Here is a 26,870-nt window from a genome sequence, read left to right on the forward strand (position 1 = left end):
ATCTCACCTGGTTTATAAACTGAGGGCTGGTGGCTGACTCCAAATAGAAGTTTTACCTTCATGTAAGCATCCGTCACTTCGCACCTTACTAAACTAAGCTTCCCTGCAGGGATCTGCACAGAATCCACACAAACTTCAGTCTGTGTTGTCTCAGTTTCTCTTTTATCTGTGCCCTCATGAATCCACCTCACTTTGTGTCGACACCAGTGAATCGATGACACATAGCAGAGGAGCAACACCTCATCTCCATCTTCATGTTTAGTCACTGATAAAAAAAACAAAAAAACTATAAATTTTATTTTTTTGTTTGATTGTCAAAAACTAGAGTCTAATCTGATGTCATTAAACAAATACCCACTTTGCAAAATGGAGAGTTCCACCTGATTATCTTGTCTTGAACTGATCAGCTGACAGTAGTAAACACCAACATCTGCCTCTGTGACCGTCTTTAGAGCCAGAGAACAGTTCTCTGTGAGACTCAGTCTGTCTGAGTATGGAGGATTTGGGAGAATCTGCCCCTGTCTGACCAGATCTACTGGATTTTGTGAACTTCTCAAGATCCAGTCAATATCACCACATCTGCTCCCATCATCCACCACATGTCCTGAAGGTAAAGTGACGTCAGCTCCATCTCTGACAATGAGGGATGAATTTTCTCTAGTCACTGCTGTTTAAAAGACAAAAGAGAGAGACATGAAGAGAAAAAACTTGAAGATGCACATACTGGACGATTTTTAAATCAAATGATTTTAAAAACGTCGGAGACCACCAACAGGACAATTTCAAACCTCACACACTGGAGAGCACACACCTGCTGACCTGCCAACCGCCTTGTGTGATCATATCGATCAATATCCTCTTACTGTTTCTACCCAGCAGGTTGCCCTGGCATGTGTTACAGATGTAGCAAAAATCATAAAACAAGAGAAAGACTCAGGATGAAATCCTGGCTGAAATGAACATACAGTTGTGTTTATGCTTGTGAACGGTGAAAGTACGTATGTTCCGGCTGGTGATGCTAGCCCATCTGCTCGCTCTTATTGGTTGTTGTTGGTACAGTTGTTTGAAGTCCAGTTTGAAGTTTCCACAGTCAGTGATGATTTGGGCTACCATGGCATCTGCTGGTGTTGGTCCACTGTGTTTTCTGAAGTCCACAGTCAACGCAGCCATCTACCAGGACATTTTAGAGCACTTCATGCTTCCTTCTGCTGACAAGCTTCATGGAGATGCTGATTTCATTTTCCAGCAGGACTTGGCACCTGCCCACACTGCCAAAGGTACCAAAAGCTGGTTCACTGACCATGGTGTTACTGTGCTTGACTGGCCAGCAAACTGGCCTGACCTGAAACCCATAGAGAATCTATGGGGGATTGTCAAGAGGAAGATGAGAGACACCAGACCCAACAATGCAGATGACCTGAAGGCCACTATCAAAGCAACCTGGGCTTCCATTACACCTGAGCAGTGCCACAGGCTGATTGCCTCCATGCCACGCTGCATTGATGCAGTAATTCATGCAAAAAGAGGCCCAACCAAGTATTGTAGACATAGAAATAAACATACTTTTCAGAGACCAGACATTTCTGTTGAAAATATCCTTTTTTAAATTAATCTTATGTAATAGCTATTCTAATTTTTTGAGACACTGAATTTTGGGTTTTCTTCTCTGTAAGCCATAATATCAACATTTCAAGAAATAAAGGCTTGAAATACTTCACTCTCTGTGTATTGAGTCTATATAATAAATGGGTTTCACTTTCAGAAACAAGTGACAAAAATCATCGAACTTTCTCATGATATTCTATTTTTTTGAGATGCACTAGTATAAGTCTCTGTACAAAGTCTTACTAAACGGTTCTGCCTCAACCAGGAAACCATAAGAGTCTTATTGTGAAGGTTGTACCTGTGATGCTTGACATGTTTCCTGTATTTAAGGTGCTCTTCCGCTCAATGTTCACAACGCTGAAGAAGACCACGAGTGAGAAAGGCATCTGTTGTGCCTTGTTTCAGTAAAACTGCTTAAAAGGATATTATTAGAGATTAACAGACAGCCTACTGTGGCAAAAGATCAAAAAGGCATCACATGTTTTAGTAGTCTACATCCACACATCACATACAAAGTGGAAAACACCATTTTGAATGGTTGTTTAAGCTGATAGTTTTAATAATACCTGATTTGGGTCGATAACTCAACATCCACACCCCCTTACTTCCTGCAACGCAAGGAGAAAGATTTGGGGAATATCATAAATACCTGGTCTTGTAATATGGTGGTAAAAACTCAAGGACCCAGATGTAGATCTATCAAAAACCAAATTCAATCAACTAATGGTGGTAAAAATTGGTGATGTAATCCCAGTGGAGGGAAATTAGGGCAGGAAGAAAACTGGAATCACGCACAAGGAAAGGCAACTACAAATAAGACAGGAAACTAGACAAGAGAACAAGGAAACACGAGCGAAACTAGACATGAAACACGTAGACAAAGAAGAAACGCCAACGCAAGAGGAAGAAAAACTAACTCACAAAATACCAAATTAATAAAAACTAGAAACAACTGGAACAAAATGCACAATTACCTAAATAGAAAAATAAAACTAGAACATGAAAAATACACAGAATTGAGGAAAACACCAGGGATGGGGGAGCATGACAGGTTTAGTTTGATTTTGCTTCCTCTCCTCCTGATGGTGGGACATTAAAGAGCAGAGTTATTGTCTGTCACATTACAGTACAGATCTTCAGCGTTTGACTTCTGATGAGGATTTTTAAATGACGCTTCAACAGAACCAGAACGTAGGATTGTCTCAAGTCCTCCTCACTGCCCCTATACATCCACTGCACTGAGAGGCAACACTCATCAGGTTACAACCCAGAGCAGTAAAATGTGTGTCTAACATCTGACTCAGCTGGTGAAAATGTGAGAAAAAGACAATGAGTAAAATTTACTTCATACTATATGATAGAGGGGAAGTCTTTACCAGTCACTGCTGTTAAAGGAGATTTAATAAAAGGCAGAAGTTCTAAATAAAACCATCAAAAGAAACAAGGCTTTCCATGTCAAAGCCAGCATTTAAAATGCCATCAGGACATGTTTGTCTCTTATTGATGGACATGTTCATTGAAAGTCTTACCTGCAATCAGAAGAATCAGAATCCCAAAGAAAAACATTTCAGTCACTCTGTATCGACTGATTTAATGTCTTGTTCTTGAAGACTCTGACAGCTTTATCTTCCTGTTATGGTTCCTTTAACTAGAGTGAGCGAGTCAGACTGATACGTCAGCTACGTGGTTCAGCATGGTGGCACCTTATTCAGGTGGTGGTATTTTTAGTGTTCTGGTTAAATGCTTGTTCCTCATGGTTGGTGATGTATTTCTTAGTGCTGATGAAGAAGTGTTAAAGTGTGAGTGAGGGGTACCACGGCAGCAGAGTCCCCCCTTCTTAAACATCACCTTGTTTTGTTGTGGGGTTTTTTTTCAGTGAATTTATGATATAATCTGTAAAGTTACCACGGTGGCTCTGCCTACAGTCAAGGATGAAAGTATTGGCACCCCTGGAATTTTTCCAGAAAACACACTATTTCTCCCAGAAATTGTTGCAATTACAAATGTTTTTGTATACACATTTATTTTCTTTTATGTGCATTGGAACAACACAAAAATTCAGAAGAAAATGCAGAAATTGACGTAATTTTACATAAAACTGAAAAAATGCCCCGGACAAAACTGTGGGTAAATCATTTTGTTTCAAGCATGCGATGCTCATTTAAACTCACCTGTGGCAGTAACAGGTGCTGGCAATGTAGAAATCACACCTGAAGCCAGTTAGAATGTGTAAAAGTTGACTCAAGCTTTGTGTTGTGTGCCTGTGTGTGTCACACCAAGCATGGAGGAGAGACAGAGGAGCCCAGAACTGTCTGAGGACTTAGGAAACAAAATTGTGGAAAAATATGAACAAAGGTTTCAAGACCATCTCCAGAGATCTTGAAATTCCTTAGTCCACTGTGTGTAATATAATCAAGAAGTTTATAACCCATGGAGCTGTGCCTAATCTCCCTGGATGTGGATGGAAGCGAAAAATTGACAAAAAAAAAATGCAATGCAGGATAGTTGGAATGGTGGATAAACATCCTCAGTCAACTTCCACACAAATTCAGGCTGTCCTGCAGACTCAGGGTGAAAAAGTGTCAGCTTGGAACATATGTGGTCATCTGAATGAGATGAAGTGCTATAACAGGAGACAGTCAAACATGGTGGAGGTTCAAAGATGTTTTGGGCCTGTTTTGCTGCCTCTGGCACTGGGTGCCTTGACTGTGTGCAAGGAATCATGAAATCTGGAGACTATCCAAAGATTTTGGGCCACAATGTAGGGCCTAGTGTCAGAAAGCTGGGTCTGCGTCAGAGGTCATGGGTGTTCCAGCAGGACAATGACCCCAAACAAACCTCAAAAAACACCAAGAAATGGTTGGAGACAAAGCGCTGGAGAGTTCTGAAGTGGCCAGAAATGAGTCTGGATCTAAATCCCACTGAAGACCTATGGAGAGATCTCAAAATTGCTGTTGCAAGAAGACCTGGAACAGTTTGCAAAAGAGGAGTGGTCCAGAAATCCAGTTGAGAGGTGTAAGAAGCTTGTTGATGGTTATAGGAAGCCATTGGTCTCAGTTATTTTTTTCCCAAGGGTGTGCAACCAAATATTAAGTTGAGGGTGCAACAATTTTGTCCGGCCCATTTTTTTACTTCTGTGTAAAATTACGTCATTTTTGGCTTTTTTCTTCTGCTTACAAAGAAAATAAAATTGGTCCTAGAACTGACCACTGAGGCACACCATACTTGATAGTAGAAAATGATGAGGTGTGGTTGCAGAGACACAGAACCTCCTGTTTGATAAATAAGAATAAAACCACTTTAAAAATGTTCCAGATAACCCCACCCAGTTAAACTGGGAGAAAAATAAAACAAAGACACAAATTTACTCTCATGTTACGTTTTTTTTTTTTTTTTTTTTTTTTAATTCATATTTGTGTTTTTACAGTGATTCTGATCCTGATGTTGCTAACTGGATTCTGACAGAAGCATCATGGTCTGCTGTGTTTTCATAGAAGACTGAACCTTCAGCTTCAGCTTCATCATTCTGTACCTGTTTAAAGCAAAATGACAATTCTCAGATTCTCCAGTAAAAACATGAGACTTGATCATACATTCAACCTTTAAAGTACAGCAGTAAATCTTAAAACACTGGAGAAATCAGATTTTAAACTTACAGGACTGTGCTCCTGCCCTGATTTGTTCCCTATGAAGACAACCACATCAGTTTAGCTTCATTAACATTAATCCAGATGAAGTGAATCCTGTGGTTTAAAAGAAAACATCTTAGAAGTGACTCACCTTTGACACTGGTCCATATGTTGACGATCACAACAATCATTATGAGGGATGCCAATCCCACAGAGACGATGATGAACCTGAGCTGACCTGGAAATTAAACCAGAATTTGGCAGCATTTGATTTAAAATCCTTCATTTCAAAGATCAGTGTGAATATCTGTAATGAAGCATGGAATCACTGATGCCTTCATAGACTTCATGATGAGGCAGACAGACAGAAAACTTTAACTCTCTACCTTTTTCCATTTGAGCCTCTTCCTCTGCAGATGATGTTGGATTTATCTCTGTGGTCGTGCCTCCCGTTGATTTTTACAATCCAACAGAAAAAAGACAAATAACCGAATATTACTGACTAACAATTTTTATATACAGAAGAGAATGAAACTATTAGCCCCCCCATGAAAGCCATAACACAAACTCCGTAAAGCTCAAAGCTTGTAAAATCAAGTAGAAACTGAGGGTTATCTTCACATTTACACTCAGTCTAAAAACTTCAGTAAGAAAAAAAAAAACAAAGAAATTGGTTTAGACTGGAGAAAAAGAATTGCTGATGCTCACAAAGAAGGAGAAGGATCTTCAGAGTTATCACAGTGTTTCTAAGAGTCAAGAACTGGAGTGAGAAGGATCATGAAGAACCTTACTGAGAGCCACACAGTCCAGAACAAGCCTGGCAGAGGAAGGAGGAGAAAGATTTCAAAGACTGGAAAGAAAACTAGTGAGAGATGTGTCTAACTAGTGAAGGACTCAGCCAAGTCAGGAACTGTAGACTCAAAGAAGACCATCACTAAAGCCAGACTGAAGTATGCCAGGGACAAGCTGGAGAAAGATTCTGAGACTGGAAGCGTGTCCTTTGGTCCGATGACACCAAACTAGAACTCTTTGGCCACAGAGAAGTTTCTTATGTTTGGAGAAGAAGGGAGAGGCGTGTGACCCACACAACTCCGTCCCCACAGTGGAACAAGGCGGTGGGAGTGTTATGCTGTCAGGATGCTTTAGTGCTTCTGGAACTGGGAATCTCATGAAGGAGAGAGAAATCATGAAGACAGATGGAAATGAGAAAACCTGACGCAGTCAACAGCAAAACTGGGTCTTGGTTGTTGATTTGTCTTCAACATGGCAACGACCCAAAACATTTGTGGTTTCTGGTGTAGAACTGCCACCAGAAGACCAAAGAGAAAGTTACTGAGTGGCCTGCACAAAGCCCTGACTTAAATCCCACTGAAAATCTGTGGGGTGAACTGAAGACCAAGGTCCATGCCAGAAGACCATCAAATCTGGAGGAGCTGGAGAGATTGGCCAAAGAAGAATGGGCTGGGATTCCTCAGCAGACAAGTCTGAGACTGCAGACAGTTATCCAGCAAAAAAGAGACACAACTGACTATTAGCATCAGGGGGCTAATAATCTAGACCCTTGTAGTTTTAGTTTTTATGAAATAATTTTGTTTCTGTGTGCTAAGTAAAATAATGTAAGCATAGGATGTTTGAAAAGCTGAGTTAATAAACCTTTGGTCTGTTCAGCAGTGTTTTGGAAATACTTAAAAATAAAAATATTATAGGGGGGCTAATAATTTCATTCTCATCAATATTTGTACTGAAATTCATGCATGGTTTATCAAACTCTTAGGGGCCTTCAAAATGGCCTTTTGGAGCTCCTGTGGGGTCATTTTTAAGACGCATGCACAAAACCCACAAAATACATACAGCTCATTCAGAAAGTATTCAGACTACCTTCATCTTTTTTATGATACGGTTGTTTAAATTCTTCTTTTTCTTCTTCTTAATGACCTATACTTAGTGCCCCATAATGATGAAGTTTTTTAAAGGTTCTCCCCTTCCCAAACTAATGGGGTGTTGCTGAGATGGATGAGAAATAAATCCCATAAAACTGATGATAAACAGTCTTCCTGGTGTCTTCGGTTAGAAGTACAGATATAAAACTTAAACACACATGTATTCTGTGAATATACAAAATATTTTAAGGTAACATGAGTGGCTCATCATAATCTCACCTGGTTTATAAACTGAGGGCTGGTGGCTGACTCCAAATAGAAGTTTTACCTTCATGTAAGCATCCATCACTTTGCACCTTACTAAACTAAGCTTCCCTGCAGGAATCTGCACCGATTCTCTACACACTTCAGTCTGTGTTGTCTCAGTTTCTCTTTCATCTGTGCCCTCATAAATCCACCTCACTTTGTGTTGACAGTATTGAATTGATGACACAGAGCAGATGAGCAACACCTCATCTCCATCTTCATGTTTAGTCACTGATAAAAAAAACAAAAAGACTATAAATTTTATTTTTTTGTTTGATTGTCAAAAACTAGAGTCTGATCTGCTGCCATTAAACAAATACCCACTTTGCAAAATGGAGAGTTCCACCTGATTATCTTGTCTTGAACTGATCAGCTGACAGTAGTAAACACCAACATCTGCCTCTGTGACCGTCTTTAGAGCCAGAGAACAGTTCTCTGTGAGACTCAGTCTGTCTGAGTATGGAGGATTTGGGAGAATCTGCCCCTGTCTGACCAGATCTACTGGATTTTGTGAACTTCTCAAGATCCAGTCAATATCACCACATCTGCTCCCATCATCCACCACATGTCCTGAAGGTAAAGTGACGTCAGCTCCATCTCTGACAATGAGGGATGAATTTTCTCTAGTCACTGCTGTTTAAAAGACAAAAGAGAGAGACATGAACATAAAAACCCTGCAGTTTAAGGCCGGCCACACATTAGACGATTTTTAAATCATTTTAAAAATGTGGGAGACCACAGACAGGACAATTTCCTGTCTTGGGGATCATCAAGATGTTTTTGGCAAGTGTGAGATGAGCCTTTGTGTTCTTATTTGTCAACAGTGGTTTTGGCCTTGGAACTCTCCCATGTTGCCATTTTTGCCCAGTGTCTTCCTTTTTTGGTGTCATGAACTCTGACCTTAACTGAGGCCAGTGAGGCCAAGTTTTTGGATGTGTTTCTGGGTTCTTCTGTGATCTCCTGGATGAGTCGTTGTTGCACTCTTGAAGTCATTTTCGGTTGGCTGACCACTCCTGGGAAGGTTCACCAATGTTCCCAGTTTTTCTACATTTGTGGATAATGGCTCTGACTGTGGTTCGCTGGTGTCCCAAAGCCAATCCCAAAGCTTTGTAACCTTTTCCAGACTGATAGATTTTGATCACGTTGTTTCTCATTTGCCCTTGAAGTGGAATTATGCGTTTCTTTCTGAGATCTTGTAGCCTACTTCACTTTGTATGACAGCTTCTATTTAAGGGATTTCTTCATTCAACAAATCTGGTGGTGATCAGGCCTGGGTGTGGCCAGTGAAGTTGAACTCATCTTTCCAAGAACTGTGGTTAATCACAGTTAACTCATGATTTAACTGTGTGTGTGTGTGTGTGTGGGGTGGGGGTGGGGAGTTACGTTTTTGCACAGGGCCAGATAGGTTTGGATTTTTTTCACCCTTAAAAACTTAAATAATCATTCAAACACTGCATTTTCTATTTACTTGGGTTGACTTTGTGAAATCTAAAAATTGGTTTGATGATCTGAAACATTTAAGTGTGATAAATATGCAAAAGACTCAGAAATCAGAAAGGGGGCAAATACTTTTTCACGGCACTGTACAGAGTGGTCTGGACACCCGACATCAGCATGACTAGAGGGGGTTATTGGGCTCCCCTCCCTCCCCTTGAAGACATCAACCAGAGATGTCTCCACAAGCGGGCCTCCAGGATTCTGATGGACCCCTCACACCCTGGACACTGTCTGTGTCTGTCTGTCTGTCAGCATCACCCACACAAACCTGTCATACCGAGCATCTTTCTCACAGGTCCCTGCTACTTCACCAGCAGGGTGGACGACGTGGGGCTGTGGATTTCTAACCACCACTTGGACGACTGTGTTTGCTCCATCCATGCATCCATCCATGCATCCATCCATCCATCCATCCATCCCAGTGGAGGTTGGGGACATGGAGGCTGAGTGGTCCATGTTCAAATCTTCCATTTTGGAAGCAACTTCCAGAAGTTGTGGCCAGAAGGCCTCTGGTGCCTGTCGTGGCAGAAACCGTTGGGTAAAGGAGGATGAATTTCAGGCCTGGTTGGCCCACGGGTCTCTGAGAGCAGCTGTCAAGTATCAGGTGGCTTGGAGGGCTGCAGCTTTAGCGGTTGTGGAAGTGAAACCTGGGTGTGGGAAGAGTTCAGGGAGGCCTTGGGGAAAGACTTTTGGTTGGCTCCAAGGTTGTTATGGCAAACCGTCCAACGACTCATGAGGGGAAAGCAGGGCTTGGCTCAGGTTGTGATGAACAGGAATGGAGAACTGCTGACCTGGACTGGGGATGTCATTGGTAGGTGGAAAGAATACTTTGAGGAACCCCTGAACCCGTCTAACATGTTCTCATCCTCAGTGGAGGCAGAGTCTGATTATCCTAAGGAAGTCTCATCTAAATCCTTGTCCGAGGTCACTGAGGTGGTCAAAACACTCCTCAGCAGCAGGGCAACAGCTGTAGATGAGATTCTCCCTAAGATGCTGAAGGCTGTGGATGTTGTTGGGCTGTCATGGCTGACATGACTCTTCAACATCACGTGGAAGACTGGAACAATACCTGTGGAGTGGCAGACTGGGGTGGTGGTTCCCATTTTCAAAGTACTAAAGGGTATACTCCAATTATAGGGGTATCAACTATTCATCCTCCCAAGGAAAGTCTATTCTAAGGTGCTGGAGAGGAGGCTCTGGCTGATTGTTGAACTTCAGATACAGGAGGAACAATGCGTATTCCACCCTGGCTGGGGGACGGTGGACCAACTCTTTATGCATGCAGAGCTCCTTGAGAGGGCAAGGGAGTTTGCACTACGGCTGCAACAAACGGTGATATCAATTTCTCGATTCATCAATGGATCAGGAGCTTTTTTTTTTAGGGAGGATAAATCCCTTAATTAAAAATTGAATACGGATATTGAAAAGCTGTAAAACTAATGTTTTTTCTAATGTTTTGTGAGTTTAAATTTCTATATCCTTAAAACAAAAAACTACATTTTTGAGTTCTGCTGCATTAAATAACTTGAACATGCCATGCCACAGAATAAACACAAAAAGGATCAATTATTAAAAAAAAATGAAAATGATAATGTTTTACCTTGCCTCCCTCCTTACAAACATACATAAACACTATCATACTAATAATACTAGCCATACTAATGACAACAGCCTGGGAATATGATCTGGATGAAAGACTTATAATGGGATAAGACTAAGTCAGGTTTTTTTTTGTTTTGTTTTGTTTTTTAATCAAGATGGCAGCAGTAAAGTTTGGTGGAGGGGGGATTATGGTGTGGGCTTGTTTTTCAGGAGCTGGGCTTGGCCCCTTAGTTCCAATGAAAGGAACTCTGAATGCTTCAGCATACCAAGAGATTCTGGACAATTCCATGCTCCCATCTTTGTGGGAACAGTTTGGGGATGGCCCCTTCCTGTTCCAACATGACTGTGCACCAGTGCAGAAAGCAAGGTCCATAAAGACATGGATGGGAGAGTTTGGTGTGGATCAACTTGACTGGCCTGCACAGAGTCCTGACATCAACCCGATAGAACACCTTTGGGATGAATTAGAGCGGAGACTGAGAGCCAGGCCCTCTTGTCCAACATCAACGTGTGACCTCACAAATGAGCTTCTGGAGTAATGGTCAAAAATTCCCATAAACACAGTCCTAAACCTTGTGGAAAGCCTTCCCAGAAAAGTTGAAGCTGTTGTAACTGCAAAGTACTGAAAGCCAACACTCATCAGATTACAACACAGAGCAGTAAAACAACAGACTCAGCCAGAGAAAATGTGAGAAAAAAGACAATGAGTTTAATTTACTTCATAGTATGTGACAGAGGGGAAGTCGTCACCAGTCACTGCTGTTAAAGGAGATTTAATACATAAATGACTAGAGTTCCAAATAAAATCATTAAAAGGAACATTGCTTTCCATATCAAAGCCATCAGGACATGTTTGTCTCTTATTGATGGATGTATTTACTCACCTACCTGCAATCAGAAGAATCAGAATCCCAAACAAAGACATTTTCATCCTTCTGTGTTGACAGATTTAATGTCTTGTTCACATTGTTGTCACGCCCTAAACCTCCAATGACTCTGACAGCTTTAACTTCCTGTTATGGTTCCTTCAACTAACCAGCTCAAAAGCAAATTAAAGTCCTATGTGGACAAAAATGACATGAGCTGCTGTCAGAGAAACATCAGGTCAAAATGTGAACCTGAGCGAGAGTGAGCGAGTCAGACTGATACGTCAGCTACGTGGTTCAGCATGGTGACACCTTCTTCAGGTGGTGGTATTTTTAGTGTTCTGGTTAAATATTCCTTCATCATTGTGGTTGGTGATGTAATTCTAAGAAGTGATGAGGAAGTGTTAAAGTGTGAGTGCATACCACAGCAGCAGACTCCTCCCTTGTAAAACATCCCCTTATGTTGTTGTTTATTCAGTGAATTTATGATCTTGTGGGAAGTTATGATGAGAAATGGCTCAGACAAGTTTAATGATTCTAGCAAGCCTTCATGCAGTAGGTATAAGCAGCCATCACTTTATTAAGAACTCCAAGATACAGACATATACAGACAGGGTAGTCTGCAGCAATGACCCCCTCACTCATGGTGTCACATTTGGTCAAACATTTTCCACTAAAAACATGAACCAATAAACAAAACATGCATAATTATCAACTTTGCAATGAAACATGAACATTATAGAACAGTAGAAGAATGCATTCTTTTGTACAAAGCAATCCCAGAAGTCCCTGCTCCAGGTGACTGCTTCCTGGATCGCCACAATATGCTCTGTAAAGTTACCACACTGGATCTGCTTATTCAATATGCTTCCTTCTACTCAGTATTTACTAGAGTCACATTTGGCTGCAGTCACAGCTCTGAGTCTGTGTGAATAGGTCTCAATATGGCTCAAACATCTGGACACTCAAAGTTTACTCTTTGCTAAACTGCTCATGCTCTGTCAGGTTGCACGGATATCGGCCCTTTTCAAGTCCAGCCACAATTCTCTATCGGATTGAAGTCTGGGCTTCAACTCTGCTGATCCAGAATATCAGCTTGTTCTTTAAGCCATCTCTGTGCAGCTTTCCCCGGAAATGGAAAACTGTTCTGTGGTCAGGTGAATCAAAATTTCAAATTTCTTTTTAGAAAGCACACACGCTCTATTCTGCACCTACCCAGCTTGTTTTCAGTTCTAAAGCCTGCATCTCTGATGGTGTGGCGTTGCATTAGTGCCAAAGGTGATGGCAGCTGACACATCTGGAAAGGAACTAACAATGCTGAAAAGTAGACAGTGGTTTTAGAGCTCTCAACCAAACAACGTCTCTAGGGAAGGCCTTGACAGTATCAGCAAGATGATGCTAAACCAAATACAGTACCTCACAAAGGTGAGTGCACCCCTCACATTTCAGCAACCATTTTATTATGTCGTCTCAAGGGACAATATAGAAATGAAGCTTGGATTTCACTTGGAGTAGCCAGTGTACAGCTTGTATAGCCGTACAGATTTACTTAAGAGAGAGCATTTTCTTGGCCCATTTTTTACGTAAAACTCGATTTAACATCGCCATCTACAGCCACTATGCCGTGGATCTCTCTGAGCTTGTTATAACCATAGGATCAACTTTCACAGAAATCACTGGAGGCTAATGCTACTACTATAGCCAAGCACCTCAGATGACCCAACTTCAAAAATCCTGAAATATCCCTTTAAGAAGTTATATTTGTGACTTTTTCAGGTGCACCTATACCTAGTGTGAAACACGGAGGAGGCTTGGTTATGTTCTGGGGCTTTGCTGCATCTGGCACAGGGTGTCTAATCTGTACAGGGTACAATGAAATCTCAAGACTATCAAGGCATTCTGGAGCCAAATGTGCTGGTCAGTGTCAGAGAGCCTGAAGCTCCCTTCAAACCTGGGACAGCTGGAGCAGTTTGTTCCTGAGGAGTGGGCCAAAATACCTGGGACAGGTGAGGAAGCCTCATTGAGAATTATAGAAATCGCTTGATTGCAGTGATTGCCTCAAAGGGTTATGCATCAAAATGTTTAGTAAAGAGCACCATCAATTTAGTCCAGACTAGTTTCATTAGTTAAAAAAGGATTCTGTTGAACCACAATTCAACAGCAATGTGATTTTCATAGGTTAATTATCTGTACATTTTTATTAATATCACTTTTTTCAGTTTCAACTTATTTCATTGAGCTTTGTGGGTTTTTCTTTCTGTAGCCAAAGAGTACAAACTATTATGTTCACATTTGTACCTATATCACCAGCAATGACATACTATATGCGTTATTAACTGCTGCAGATGTGATTTTTGCCCCCAAAACAAAAACAGCCGACTTTGGAGTGGTATTGAGCTGATATTTAGCCTTCCCCTGATTCATTGGATACATGCTTCAAAAACATGGCTTCCAGCTGATGAGGACCTCATCAATGTAAAACACTGGCGAGAATAATTAAAAACCATGAGAAGATGGAATAAATGAAGCAGAGTGCTTAAAATCCTACAAAATCATTGTGTCATGGTTATTTCTCTAGGTTTTCTCTGTTTTAAGGTGGTGATAATCTGACATTTTCTGGATTCTGACAGAGGCATTGTAGCCGCCAGGGTCTTCATAGAGGACTAAACCTTCATCTTCATCCTCATCATTTTGTACCTGGGAAAAGGAAAATTACAAATATAGATTCTCGTATGAAAGGATGTATCATAATACTTTTCTTGTTCTGAAACCTTGAAATACCATAAAAGAAAAGTTTGTCGGAGCAGGTTTTAAACTCACAGCACTGTGATCCGTCTGTGTTTGGTTCCCTACCAAAAAAAAGGAAATCAAATTCAGTTTCATAGCATAAACCCAGGTTAAATAAATCTTCTGGTTTATAAGCAGTAATGTAAAAATTTCTCACCTTTGGTTTTCATCCATATGCTGACTGTCACAACAGTTATTATGAAAGCTGCCAATCCAACAAACACAATGATATACCTGAGCCAACCTGGACAGCAGAGAAGAAATGCATTAGAATCATTTTGACTTTAATTAGTAAAAAATGTTCAGTCTGATGTTTTCAACATGAAAATCTGAGTAACCTTTTTATTAGAAATTTTAACAATGTGGATGAATGCACTGAACTCTTAGACTTTAAAGCTTGGCCATGATGTGTGCAAATGTCAGGATGACAGAAAAGAAAGAAAAAAAAGAAACCAAGACAACTTTGTTGGAAATATAGTGAATAAAGACCAGAGAAAAAGACCAAATATGGGTGAAAAGTGGAAAGAGTAGGTTAAAATAGTAAATAACAAAGAGTAAATGGGTTAAATGTGGCAAAATGGTGCAAAAACTGATTAAAAAATGAGGCAGGATAGCAGAAAGAAGAAGCATAAAGGGCGAAAAGTGTCAAAAATGGTCAAAAGATGGAAAAAATGGTCTCAAAGTGGCAGAAATTAGTGAAATGTGCCAAAAAAAGGCCAGAAAGTAGCAGGAATTGATCAAAAGCAGCAGAAATGCAGCAAAAGCTGACATAAAATAGACAAAAAGTGGCAAAAAGATTTGGCAGAATTGGGCAGAAAGCAGTAACAAGTGACAGAAATATGTGAAAGGGGCAAAAACTCAATTGAAGTGGCAATAAATTTGACAACAACAGAAAAAATAGCAAAACAGACAACAAATGGCAAGAATAACATGGAAATAGGCAGTCAAATTAGGCATAACGTTGGAACAGATGTGGCAAAAAGGGGCCAAAAGTAGCAAAAAATAAAAAATAATAAGCAAAAATAAATAAATAAAACAGGCCAAAAAAAAAAAAAAGCAAACATGGGCAAAAATTGACAAAAGTGGCAAAAAATGGTCAAAAAGTGACAAGAATTGTCACAAAGTATTAAAAATTGATGAAAAGCAGCACTAATGCAGTAAAAGCTGGCAAAAATAGGAAGAAAGTGGCAATAAGATGCAGCAGAAATGGAAAAAAATAGACAGGCAAGACATTTGCAAACATGGACTTAAGGCGGTTAAAAAGTGTCAGAAATTGGTAAGAAGTATCAAAAATGCACAAAAACAATAAAACAAGCAACGAAATGACAAAAAAAGTGGCAAAATAAGTGGAAAAAATGGGTGAAAAGCAGCAACAACCTGTCAAATTCTACAAAAAGTAGTAAAAACAGGCGACGAAGTGGCAAAAGGCTGCCAAAGTAGACAAAAGGTTGGATATGAATTCTTGCAGAAATTGGCAAAAAAAAAGGTGTACAAAAAGTGGTAAAAAAAAAAAAAAAATTGGGAAAAATGTCAAAAAAATTAATAAAAGTGGCAATAAGGTTCACAAAAAGTGGCAAAAACAGGCAATAAGATGGCATAAGGTGGTACAAGTAGGCAAAACATTTAAAATAGACGTTGCAGAAAGGGGCAAAAAGTGGCAGAAATTGGTGAAAAGAAAAAGGCAAACATGGCAAAAAGAAGAAAAAATTGTTGAAAATGGAAGAGATGTGGCAATAATGGATGGAAAAAAGTGATGAAAGTGGTTAAAAAGTGCCACAAATAACTCATTCTAACATCAAACCCATTACAGTATTAGCTTGACACACTTTTCCTTCTTGTTAAGTTACCATTACCGTGTGTTTCCAAGAACAGAGGTTTGTTCATTTACATTGCATTATGAATATTAGTCAGGACCCAGCAGGGCTGGCTCTAGAGTTTATGATGGCCTAAGTGAGATCCCAATTTTGCAAACAACTTATAGAACAATAGTACTACAAGAAAAAACTCTACCTTGCTTTGTTGAAGTGTCGTCTCTTCCTGTTGTGCTTTCTTTTCATTTGGTTGAATTTGATATAAAATTAGAAAATGATTAAAATAATCACTTTTACCATCACAAGAAAGACCAGAAGAGAAAGACACACTCAAAAAAGATATATATTAGTCTGACCTGCTTTTCTGCATGATTTGGAGATGGCGTCACACAGCAAGGTTTGTCCACTCCTTTCATCGGTCACATTACAATACAGCAAGTTATAAAGGGCTGACCTCTGATCAATACGATTAGTAAATCTTGCAGTGGCTTCACAGTGCCGCTCTGTTGTTGTTATATTTCCATCTCCACCCTTATATTGCCACTGAACTGTGTGTGCACACTCTCCATCTGTGTCCACATAGCAGTAGAACCTCGGAGTGTCATCACTGGAAACTGGAGAGAAAATGGTGAGAGAAGGGAAGCAAAAGTACAGTTAACTTCCTTATTTTGTTCAGTCTGGTGTAAACACAAGACAGTAGGAACTGTGCCAGCTAGTTGTCTGTACTTACTGTGAATAACTGACAGGAACATGAGAGCATCCGGTTCTTGTTCCCCTGATATGATCTGCCTGCAGCTGTAGCGTCCAGCATCCTGACGTGTGACACTTTTTATAACCAGAGAACAGTCCGCCGTCACGTTCAGTTGACTCTTTTTGACCCGACCGGTCACCCAATACGTCGGGTCACACTTCTGCCGATTCCGTGTCACATTTCCACAGGGCAGAGCCACTTCATCTCCCTCTCTGACAATGAAGGAGACGATTTTTTCAGCAGTCGCTGCTGTCAAAGATTACAGGAACATATTAGAATGTGCATTATTTTACAAGTAATGTGAAAAGTTCCCAAGAACAGAGCAGTCAGCAATTCTACTTTTACTTCTCTAATGTGAGCTGCTGTGTTGATCAGTATTTTGTGAATTCTTACCTGTAAACAGAAGCATCAGAATCACAAATAAAGACATTTTCATCCCTCTGAGTGGACCCATCTTTCCTCTCTTCCTCTCTCCTCTCTATCGCTGCGTCTTCTTCTAACACCCTGAAGTGGCAGAGTCACTGGTGAAGTGTTTCTTTGAAGAGACTGAAGTTCCTGTTTCTTTTTTTGGTTCTAAGACTTCCCTCTTTGACCCAAGACATTTCTCCCTCCTTTCTTTAATCAGAGAGATGTTGTCATCTTCTTTTATTTCCCGCATTTTAATGACCATGCACACTGTAAGACTGAGCGGTAAAAGGCTATTAAAAAAATGGTTTAACTTAAAAAAGAAGAAACAGCTCTTTCAGCTCTATTTTTCTGAGTTGACCCTTTAAAGGTTTCCCACAATGCTTATGGGGGTTAGACACTTTTTGCACCATGAGTGAAATTATCCACTCAGTTCGAGAAGTCCAGCTTGCAGGGACCAACTTTAACACAGTGAGGATGGCTTTTAATTAAGTGGAAGAGCATTTTCTGGGTCAACGTTCACCTGCCAGTTTTTGATACTTGTAGTAAATCAAATGATCTGACTTTGTGTGGCATTGTTTTTCAAATTTAAAACAGGCAAAAAAGATTGCAACTACATGCAAAAAGTGGTTACAAAGTTGCAGAAATGGGTGGAAAGCAGCCAAAAGTGGCAAATAATGGTCAAAAGGTGGCAAGAATTGTCAGAAAGTCTTAAAAATGCACGGAAAGCAGCACTAATGCTGTAAAAGCTGGCAAAAATAGTCAAAAGGTGGCAAAAAGATGTTGCAGAAATGCCAAAAAGTGGTAAATAAAAATATGTGAAAGGGGCAAAAACTGAATAACAGTGGCAATAAAAGTTGACAAAAAGTGGCAAAAAAATAGCAAAATAGACAAAAAGGGGCAAGAATGGGCAATAACATGGCAAAAAGTGGCCAACATTGCAGGACAATTTTGCAGAAAAGGGGCCAAAAGTGGCAAAAAAAAATTCACAAAAATAAATAATCAAGTAAAACAGGGAAATAAAAACTGCAAATATGAGCAAAAAGTTGTTACAAAGTGGCAGAAATGTGTGAAAAGCTACAAAAATCTGTCAATATTTGGCATAAAGTGGTAAAAACAGACAATGAAATGGCAAAAGGCAGCCATAGTAGACAAAAAGTTGCAAAAAATTGTTGCAGAAATGGGCAAAAACGTGTAAGAAGTGGAAAAAACAAGAGACAAATGTGTGAAAAAGTGCAAAAACTGAATAAAAGTGGCAATAAAAGTTGAGACAAAGTGGCAGAAACAGGCAATAAAATGGCAAAAGGGTGGCTAAAATAGGCAAAAAATTGTAAATAGATGTTGCAGAAATGGGCAAAAAGTCTCAAGAATTGTCAGAAAGTATCATAAATTGATGAAAAGCAGCGCTAATGCACTAAAAGCTAGTAAAAAATGGTCAAAAAGTGGCAAAAAGAGGTTTCAGAAATGCCAAAAAGTGGGCAAAAAGTGTTAAAAAAGAAGTGATGGGGAAGTGTTAGTGTTAGTCTGTGACAGAGGGGAAGTCGTCACCAGTCACTGCTGTTAAAGGAGATTTAATACATAAATGACTAGAGTTCCAAATAAAATCATTAAAAGGAACATTGCTTTCCATATCAAAGCCATCAGGACATGTTTGTCTCTTATTGATGGATGTATTTACTCACCTACATGCAATCAGAAGAATCAGAATCCCAAACAAAGACATTTTCATCCTTCTGTGTTGACAGATTTAATGTCTTGTTCACATTGTTGTCACGCCCTAAACCTCCAATGACTCTGACAGCTTTAACTTCCTGTTATGGTTCCTTCAACTAACCAGCTCAAAAGCAAATTAAAGTCCTATGTGGACAAAAATGACATGAGCTGCTGTCAGAGAAACATCAGGTCAAAATGTGAACCTGAGCGAGAGTGAGCGAGTCAGACTGATACGTCAGCTACGTGGTTCACCTTCTTCAGGTGGTGGTATTTTTAGTGTTCTGGTTAAATATTCCTTCATCATTGTGGTTGGTGATGTAATTCTAAGAAGTGATGAGGAAGTGTTAAAGTGTGAGTGCATACCACAGCAGCAGACTCCTCCCTTGTAAAACATCCCCTTATGTTGTTGTTTATTCAGTGAATTTATGATCTTGTGGGAAATTATGATGAGAAATGGCTCAGACAAGTGTAATAATTCTAGCAAGCCTTCATGCAGTAGGTATAAGCAGCCACCACTTTATTAAGAACTCCAAGATACAGACATATACAGACAGGGTAGTCTGCAGCAATGACCCCCTCACTCATGGTGTCACATTTGGTCAAACATTTTCCACTAAAAACATGAACCAATAAACAAAACATGCATAATTATCAACTTTGCAATGAAACATGAACATTATAGAACAGTAGAAGAATGCATTCTTTTGTACAAAGCAATCCCAGAAGTCCCTGCTCCAGGTGACTGCTTCCTGGATCGCCACAATATGCTCTGTAAAGTTACCACACTGAATCTGCTTATTCAATATGCTTCCTTCTACTCAGTATTTACTAGAGTCACATTTGGCTGCAGTCACAGCTCTGAGTCTGTGTGAATAGGTCTCAATCAGGCTCAAACATCTGGACACTCAAAGTTTACTCTTTGCTAAACTGCTCATGCTCTGTCAGGTTGCACGGATATCGGCCCTTTTCAAGTCCAGCCACAATTCTCTATTGGATTGAAGTCTGGGCTTCAACTCTGCTGATCTAGAACATTCAGCTTGTTCTTTAAGCCATCTCTGTGCAGCTTTCTCTAGAAATGGAAAACTGTTCTGTGGTCAGGTGAATCAAAATTTCAAATTTCTTTTTAGAAAGCACACACGCTCTATTCTGCACCTACCCAGCTTGTTTTCAGTTCTAAAGCCTGCATCTCTGATGGTGTGGCGTTGCATTAGTGCCAAAGGTGATGGCAGCTGACACATCTGGAAAGGAACTAACAATGCTGAAAAGTAGACAGTGGTTTTAGAGCTCTCAACCAAACAACGTCTCTAGGGAAGGCCTTGACAGTATCAGCAAGATGATGCTAAACCAAATACAGTACCTCACAAAGGTGAGTGCACCCCTCACATTTCAGCAACCATTTTATTATGTCGTCTCAAGGGACAATATAGAAATGAAGCTTGGATTTCGCTTGGAGTAGCCAGTGTACAGTGTGTAAAGCCGTATAGATTTACTTAAGAGAGAGCATTTTCTTGGCCCATTTTTTACGTAAAACTCGATTTAACATTGCCATCTACAGCCACTATGCCGTGGATCTCTCTGAGCTTGTTATAACCACAGGATCAACTTTCACAGAAATCACTGGAGGCTAATGCTACTACTATAGCCAAGCAAATCAGACGACCCAACTTCAAAAATCCCAAAATATCCCTTTAAGAAGTTATATTTGTGACTTTTTCGGGTGCACCTATACCTAGTGTGAAACACGGAGGAGGCTTGGTTATGTTCTGGGGCTTTGCTGCATCTGGCACAGGGTGTCTAATCTGTACAGGGTAAAATGAAATCTCAAGACTATCAAGGCATTCTGGAGCCAAATGTGCTGGTCAGTGTCAGAGAGCCTGAAGCTCCCTTCAAACCTGAGACAGCTGGAGCAGTTTGTTCCTGAGGAGTGGGCCAAAATACCTGGGACAGGTGAGGAAGCCTCATTGAGAATTATAGAAATCGCTTGATTGCAGTGATTGCCTCAAAGGGTTATGCATCAAAATGTTTAGTAAAGAGCACCATCAATTTAGTCCAGACTAGTTTCATTAGTTAAAAAAGGATTCTGTTGAACCACAATTCAACAGCAATGTGATTTTCATAGGTTAATTATCTGTACATTTTTATTAATATCACTTTTTTCAGTTTCAACTTATTTCATTGAGCTTTGTGGGTTTTTCTTTCTGTAGCCAAAGAGTACAAACTATTATGTTCACATTTGTACCTATATCACCAGCAATGACATACTATATGCGTTATTAACTGCTGCAGATGTGATTTTTGCCCCCAAAACAAAAACAGCCGACTTTGGAGTGGTATTGAGCTGATATTTAGCCTTCCCCTGATTCATTGGATACATGCTTCAAAAACATGGCTTCCAGCTGATGAGGACCTCATCAATGTAAAACACTGGCGAGAATAATTAAAAACCATGAGAAGATGGAATAAATGAAGCAGAGTGCTTAAAATCCTACAAAATCATTGTGTCATGGTTATTTCTCTAGGTTTTCTCTGTTTTAAGGTGGTGATAATCTGACATTTTCTGGATTCTGACAGAGGCATTGTAGCCGCCAGGGTCTTCATAGACGACTAAACCTTCATCTTCATCCTCATCATTTTGTACCTGTGAAAAGGAAAATTACAAATATAGATTCTCATATGAAAGGATGTATCATAATACTTTTCTTGTTCTGAAACCTTGAAATACCATAAAAGAAAAGTTTGTCGGAGCAGGTTTTAAACTCACAGCACTGTGATCCGTCTGTGTTTGGTTCCCTACCAAAACAAAAGAAATCAAATTCAGTTTCATAGCATAAACCCAGGTTAAATAAATCTTCTGGTTTATAAGCAGTAATGTAAAAATTTCTCACCTTTGCTTTTCATCCATATGTTGACTGTCACAACAGTTATTATGAAAGCTGCCAATCCAACAAACACAATGATATACCTGAGCCAACCTGGACAACAGAGAGGAAATGCATTAGAATCATTTTGACTTTAATTAGTAAAAAATGTTCAGTCTGATGTTTTCAACATGAAAATCTGAGTAACCTTTTTATTAGAAATGTTAACAATGTGGATGAATGCACTGAGCTATTAGACTTTAAAGCTGGGCCATGATGTGTGCAAATGTCAGGATGACAGAAAAGAAAGAAAAAAAAGAAACCAAGACAACTTTGTTGGAAATATAGTGAATAAAGACCAGAGAAAAAGACCAAATATGGGTGAAAAGTGGCAAGAGTGACAGAAATATGTGAAAGGTGCAAAAACTCAATTAAAGTGGCAATACATTTGACAAAAATAGAAAAAATAGCAAAACAGACAACAAATGGCAAGAATAACATGGAAATAGGCAGTCGAATTAGGCATAACGTTGGAATAGATGTGGCAAAAAGGGGCCAAAAGTGGCAAAAAAAAAGAAATAGCAAAAATAAATAAATAAAAGTGGCAATAAGATGTGGCAGAAATGGAAAAAAAGACAGGAGAGACATTTGCAAACATGGACTTAAGGCGGTTAAAAAGTGTCAGAAATAGGTAAAAAATATAAAAAATGAGCTAAATCAAGCAAAAAGCTGTCAAAATTGGACAAAAACAAAAAAAACAAGCAAAGAAATGACAAAAACGTGTCAAAAATGGGTGAAAAGCAGCAACAACCTGTCAAATTCTACAAAAAGTAGTAAAAACAGGTAATGAAATGGCAAAAGGCTGCCAAAGTAGACAAAAGGTTGGATATAAATTGTTGCAGAAATTGGCAAAAAAGGTGTACAAAAAGTGGTTAAAAAAAGAGAGAGAGAGAGAAAATTGGGAAAAATGTCAAAAAATTAACAAAAGTGGCAATAAGGTTCACAAAAAGTGGCAAAAACAGGCAATAAGATGGCATAAGGTGGTACAAGTAGGCAAAACATTTAAAATAGATGTTGCAGAAAGGGGCAAAAAGTGGCAGAAATTGGTGAAAAAAAGGCAAACATGACAAAAGGACGCAAAAATTGTTGAAAATGGAAGAGATGTGGCAATAATGGATGGAAAAAGTGATGAAAGTGGTTAAAAAGTGCCACAAATAACTCATTCTAACATCAAACCCATTACAGTATTAGCTTGACACACTTTTCCTTCTTGTTAAGTTACCATTACCGTGTGTTTCCAAGAACAGAGGTTTGTTCATTTACATTGCATTATGAATATTAGTCAGGACCCAGCAGGGCTGGCTCTAGAGTTTATGATGGCCTAAGTGAGATCCCAATTTTGCAAACAACTTATAGAACAATAGTACTACAAGAAAAAACTCTACCTTGCTTTGTTGAAGCGTCGTCTCTTCCTGTTGTGCTTTCTTTTCGTTTGGTTGAATTTGATATAAAATTAGAAAATGATTAAAATAATCACTTTTACCATCACAAGAAAGACCAGAAGAGAAAGACGCACTCGAAAAAGATATATATTAGTCTGACCTGCTTTTCTGCATGATTTGGAGATGGCGTCACACAGCAAGGTTTGTCCACTCCTTTCATCGGTCACATTACAATACAGCAAGTTATAAAGGGCTGACCTCTGATCAATACGATTAGTAAATCTTGCAGTGGCTACACAGTGCCGCTCTTTTGTTGTTATATTTCCATCTCCACCCTTATATTGCCACTGAACTGTGTGTGCACACTCTCCATTTGTGTACACATAGCAGTAGAAACTCAGAGCGTCATCGCTGGAAACTGGAGAGAAAATGTTGAGAGAAGGGAAGCAAAAGTACAGTTAACTTCCTTATTTTGTTCAGTCTGGTGCAAACACAAGACAGTAGGAACTGTGCCAGCTAGTTGTCTGTACTTACTGTGAATAACTGACAGGAACATGAGAGCATCCGGTTCTTGTTCCCCTGATATGATCTGCCTGCAGCTGTAGCGTCCAGCATCCTGACGTGTGACACTTTTTATAACCAGAGAACAGTCCGCCGTCACGTTCAGTTGACTCTTTTTGACCCGACCGGTCACCCAATACGTCGGGTCACACTTCTGCCGATTCCGTGTCACGTTTCCACAGGGCAGAGCCACTTCATCTCCCTCTCTGACAATGAAGGAGACGATTTTTTCAGCAGTCGCTGCTGTCAAAGATTACAGGAACATATTAGAATGTGCATTATTTTACAAGTAATGTGAAAAGTTCCCAAGAACAGAGCAGTCAGCAATTCTACTTTTACTTCTCTAATGTAAGCTGCTGTGTTGATCAGTATTTTGTGAATTCTTACCTGTAAACAGAAGCATCAGAATCACAAATAAAGACATTTTCATCCCTCTGAGTGGACCCATCTTTCCTCTCTTCCTCTCTCCTCTCTATCGCTGCGTCTTCTTCTAACACCCTGAAGTGGCAGAGTCACTGGTGAAGTGTTTCTTTGAAAAGACTGAAGTTCCTGTTTCTTTTTTTGATTCTAAGACTTCCCTCTTTGACCCAAGACATTTCTCCCTCCTTTCTTTAATCAGAGAGATGTCCTCATCTTCTTTTATTTCCCGCATTTTAATGACCATGCACGCTGTAAGACTGAGCGGTAAAAGGCTATTAAAAAAATGGTTTAACTTAAAAAAGAAGAAACAGCTCTTTCAGCTCTATTTTTCTGAGTTGACCCTTTAAAGGTTTCCCACAATGCTTATGGGGGTTAGACACTTTTTGCACCATGAGTGAAATTATCCACTCAGTTAGAGAAGCCCCACCTGCCGGGACCAACTTTAACACATTGAGGATGGCATTAAAATTAAGTGGAAGAGCATTTTCTGGGTCAAGGTTCCAGTTATTTTTTACTTGTAGTAAATCAAATGATCTGACTTTGTGTGGCATTATTGTTCCAATTTAAAACAGGCAAAAAAGATTGCAACTACAGGCAGAAATGCCAAAGAGTGGTAAACAAAAATATGTGAAAGGGGGAAAAACTGAATGAAAGTGGGAAAAAGTTGACAAATGGTGGCAAAAATTATTAGCAAAAGGGACAAAAAGGGGAAGAATGGGCAAAAACATGGCAATAGGTGGCCAATGTAGGCATAACATTGCAAAATAATTTCGCAGAAAGGGGCAAAAACTGACAAAAAGAAAATATGTAAACAATAAACAGGCAAAAAAAAAAAAAAAGAAAAATTTACAAGAAGTGGTTATAAAGTGACAATAATGGGTGAAAAGCAGTAAAAAATCTATCAATATTTTACATTTAATGGCAAAAACAGGCAACGAAATGGTAAAAGGCAGCCTCTGTAGGAGGGATCCTCCAAGGTTCCTAAACAAACTACCAACAGGACAAGACTTACATTTAAAATTAAGTGGTCTAGGACCTGGCTTCCTCCTGATATTACACTTTATCATATTTACACTATATTTTTTTAAGAGATGGAAAACAGTGTGCATTGGATAGACTTTTAAAGAATTTTGAGGATCCTCAGCATTGGAACGGTCCTCCGACGGCGCTCAATGCCATAGCATCCTTCAAACACTGCCTTTCTAGGATCCTTGTCTTTGAGAAACACTAACAGACTCATAGATGGCGAGTAAGCAGTGCTTATTAGCAGACCAGTCACAGGGCTGCAGTCTGCATTGTTCTATGCAACCTACAGCATTTTCTACAGCCTAGTTTTGATGCAGAAACCTACGTCAGTTTGATAGAAGGGCTATGTTCAGCTTTTGTTTTTCAGAAATGTTTGTTCCTTATTGAAGCTATTTTCTTAATAACTGGTGGGGAAGTGTTGAAATGGACACAGCATTAGCAAAGCTCATTACAATTACCCTGAATCTGTTACCACTGAGAACTACACAGCTCTAAAAAATGACCTGCAAAAGTCTTTATAAATGCTAAATCTTCCAGTCATTCACTCCACACATAAGTGTATGTAACACAATGGTAAAAATGGGTTAACTAGTTACAAAAGAGATACAAACACTTTATTTATTGGCTAAATGTCTTTCTCATCAAACATCTCCAATAACTGCAAACCTTGGAACTGAGTTTCCATTAGCATTTGCCAAAATGTCTGGCTGAAAAATATGCCAGTGACCATCCTTCTGAACTGACCCATCACTGTTGTCTATGCTTGCTGCAGCTGTCAAACTTCAACTGTTTTTCATGGTTTTAGTGGCCTGAGAAATGCTAGTTCCTCATTGCAGCTCGTTTTTTTTTTCTTAGAACTGAAAGAGTTTAAGTATGACTGCTGAATCAACACATTTAACCCGCAACCCTGAGTAGCTGCTCTTATCTTTGCTGCTGTGTGGCTCTGGTCTCACCCTGAGTACCCATAAACAGATCAGGTTCCTGTAAAAACAGGAGAAAAAGGATGAGGCAGGAAACGGTGCTTCTGTTCAGTTCAGCCTAGCTCAGCAAAGTCTTTAATACTCACTATTCAAAATAAATGCATCTTTTCCATGTCATTCTGCACTTGTTTTTTACAACATTGCTTAATTCAGTGGTTCTCAACCTTGGGGTTGGGACCCCCTTTGGGGTCACGAGACACTGAGTGGGGGTCGCCAGTTGCCCTAAAAAACAAAGAATATTTTTTAAATTACACTTTTCCCTCTTTATACCAATTTTGTCAAATTTTTTACCTCTTTTCATCATTTGTTCCCACCAATTTTAACACATTTTACCATTTAACATCTATTTTGTCATTTTTAAACTCTTTCCACTTCTTCTTCTTCCCGGTTTTTGCCACTTCTAAATCAATTCTTGCCACTTAAGCCTAATGTTGTCTCTGTTAACTTATTATTGCTACTACTAACCCCTTTTAACCACTTTTTACACTCAATTTTTCCCATTTTACCATATGCCCATAGATACGCCCATTTTTGCCAGTTTAACCAGTTTCTGCCAACATCTGCCTATATTTTCTTTCTCAGTTAACCCATTTTTGCCAAATTAACATAATTTTAACCACATGCTATCTCCTTTTTTACCACTACTTATGCCCTTTCTTGCCACTTTAACTCATTTTTGCATTTTTTTTTACCATTTTAATCTAATTTTTGCCACTTCTAAACCATTTCTG

At 39.5% G+C, this 26,870-nt stretch overlaps 2 protein-coding genes across 4 annotated transcripts; both read right to left on the reverse strand.

The window, feature by feature from the left end:
• Positions 1-11,936: 11,936 nt before the first annotated feature.
• Positions 11,937-17,302, reverse strand: LOC121521007. 2 transcript variants are annotated; one of them, XM_041804692.1, is made up of 7 exons: positions 17,128-17,302; positions 16,714-16,980; positions 16,340-16,597; positions 16,183-16,221; positions 14,330-14,416; positions 14,206-14,234; positions 11,937-14,082 (listed from the first exon to the last, which is right to left on the reverse strand). In XM_041804692.1, exons 1-7 carry the CDS (start codon positions 17,186-17,188, stop codon positions 13,960-13,962), a joined length of 864 nt encoding a protein of 287 aa, XP_041660626.1. In that variant the 5' UTR covers positions 17,189-17,302; the 3' UTR covers positions 11,937-13,959. The 2 variants fall into 2 exon arrangements, with proteins under 2 accessions (XP_041660626.1, XP_041660625.1); XM_041804691.1 differs by having other exon boundaries at positions 16,714-16,983; positions 17,128-17,296.
• Positions 17,303-19,353: 2,051 nt separating this feature from the next.
• LOC121520973 lies at positions 19,354-26,239 on the reverse strand. Of its 2 annotated transcripts, none has more exons than XM_041804622.1 (7): positions 24,101-26,239; positions 23,687-23,953; positions 23,313-23,570; positions 23,156-23,194; positions 21,738-21,824; positions 21,614-21,642; positions 19,354-21,490 (listed from the first exon to the last, which is right to left on the reverse strand). In XM_041804622.1, the coding sequence occupies exons 1-7, from the start codon at positions 24,159-24,161 to the stop codon at positions 21,368-21,370; spliced, it is 864 nt and encodes a 287-aa protein (XP_041660556.1). In that variant the 5' UTR covers positions 24,162-26,239; the 3' UTR covers positions 19,354-21,367. The 2 variants fall into 2 exon arrangements, with proteins under 2 accessions (XP_041660556.1, XP_041660555.1); XM_041804621.1 differs by having other exon boundaries at positions 23,687-23,956; positions 24,101-26,238.
• Between the last annotated feature and the right edge of the window lie 631 nt (positions 26,240-26,870).

This window comes from Cheilinus undulatus, linkage group 14 (assembly GCF_018320785.1).
Source record: "Cheilinus undulatus linkage group 14, ASM1832078v1, whole genome shotgun sequence".
Taxonomy (NCBI): domain Eukaryota; kingdom Metazoa; phylum Chordata; class Actinopteri; order Labriformes; family Labridae; genus Cheilinus; species Cheilinus undulatus.

Bases quoted from the DNA above. Each gene is read 5' to 3' on its own strand.
- LOC121521007 (XM_041804691.1), bottom strand. From the start codon at position 17,188: ATGGGTCCACTCAGAGGGATGAAAATGTCTTTATTTGTGATTCTGATG. The intron at 16,598-16,713 runs GTAAGTACAGAC...TTTTCTCTCCAG, and splicing joins GTTCCTGTCAGTTATTCACA to TTTCCAGTGATGACACTCCG. The intron at 14,417-16,182 runs GTAGAGTTTTTT...TCTGCTGTCCAG, and splicing joins CGACACTTCAACAAAGCAAG to GTTGGCTCAGGTATATCATT.
- LOC121520973 (XM_041804621.1), bottom strand. From the start codon at position 24,161: ATGGGTCCACTCAGAGGGATGAAAATGTCTTTATTTGTGATTCTGATG. The intron at 23,957-24,100 runs GTAAGAATTCAC...AATCTTTGACAG, and splicing joins TCTGATGCTTCTGTTTACAG to CAGCGACTGCTGAAAAAATC. The intron at 21,491-21,613 runs GTGAGTTTAAAA...TCCTTTTCACAG, and splicing joins CACAGACGGATCACAGTGCT to GTACAAAATGATGAGGATGA.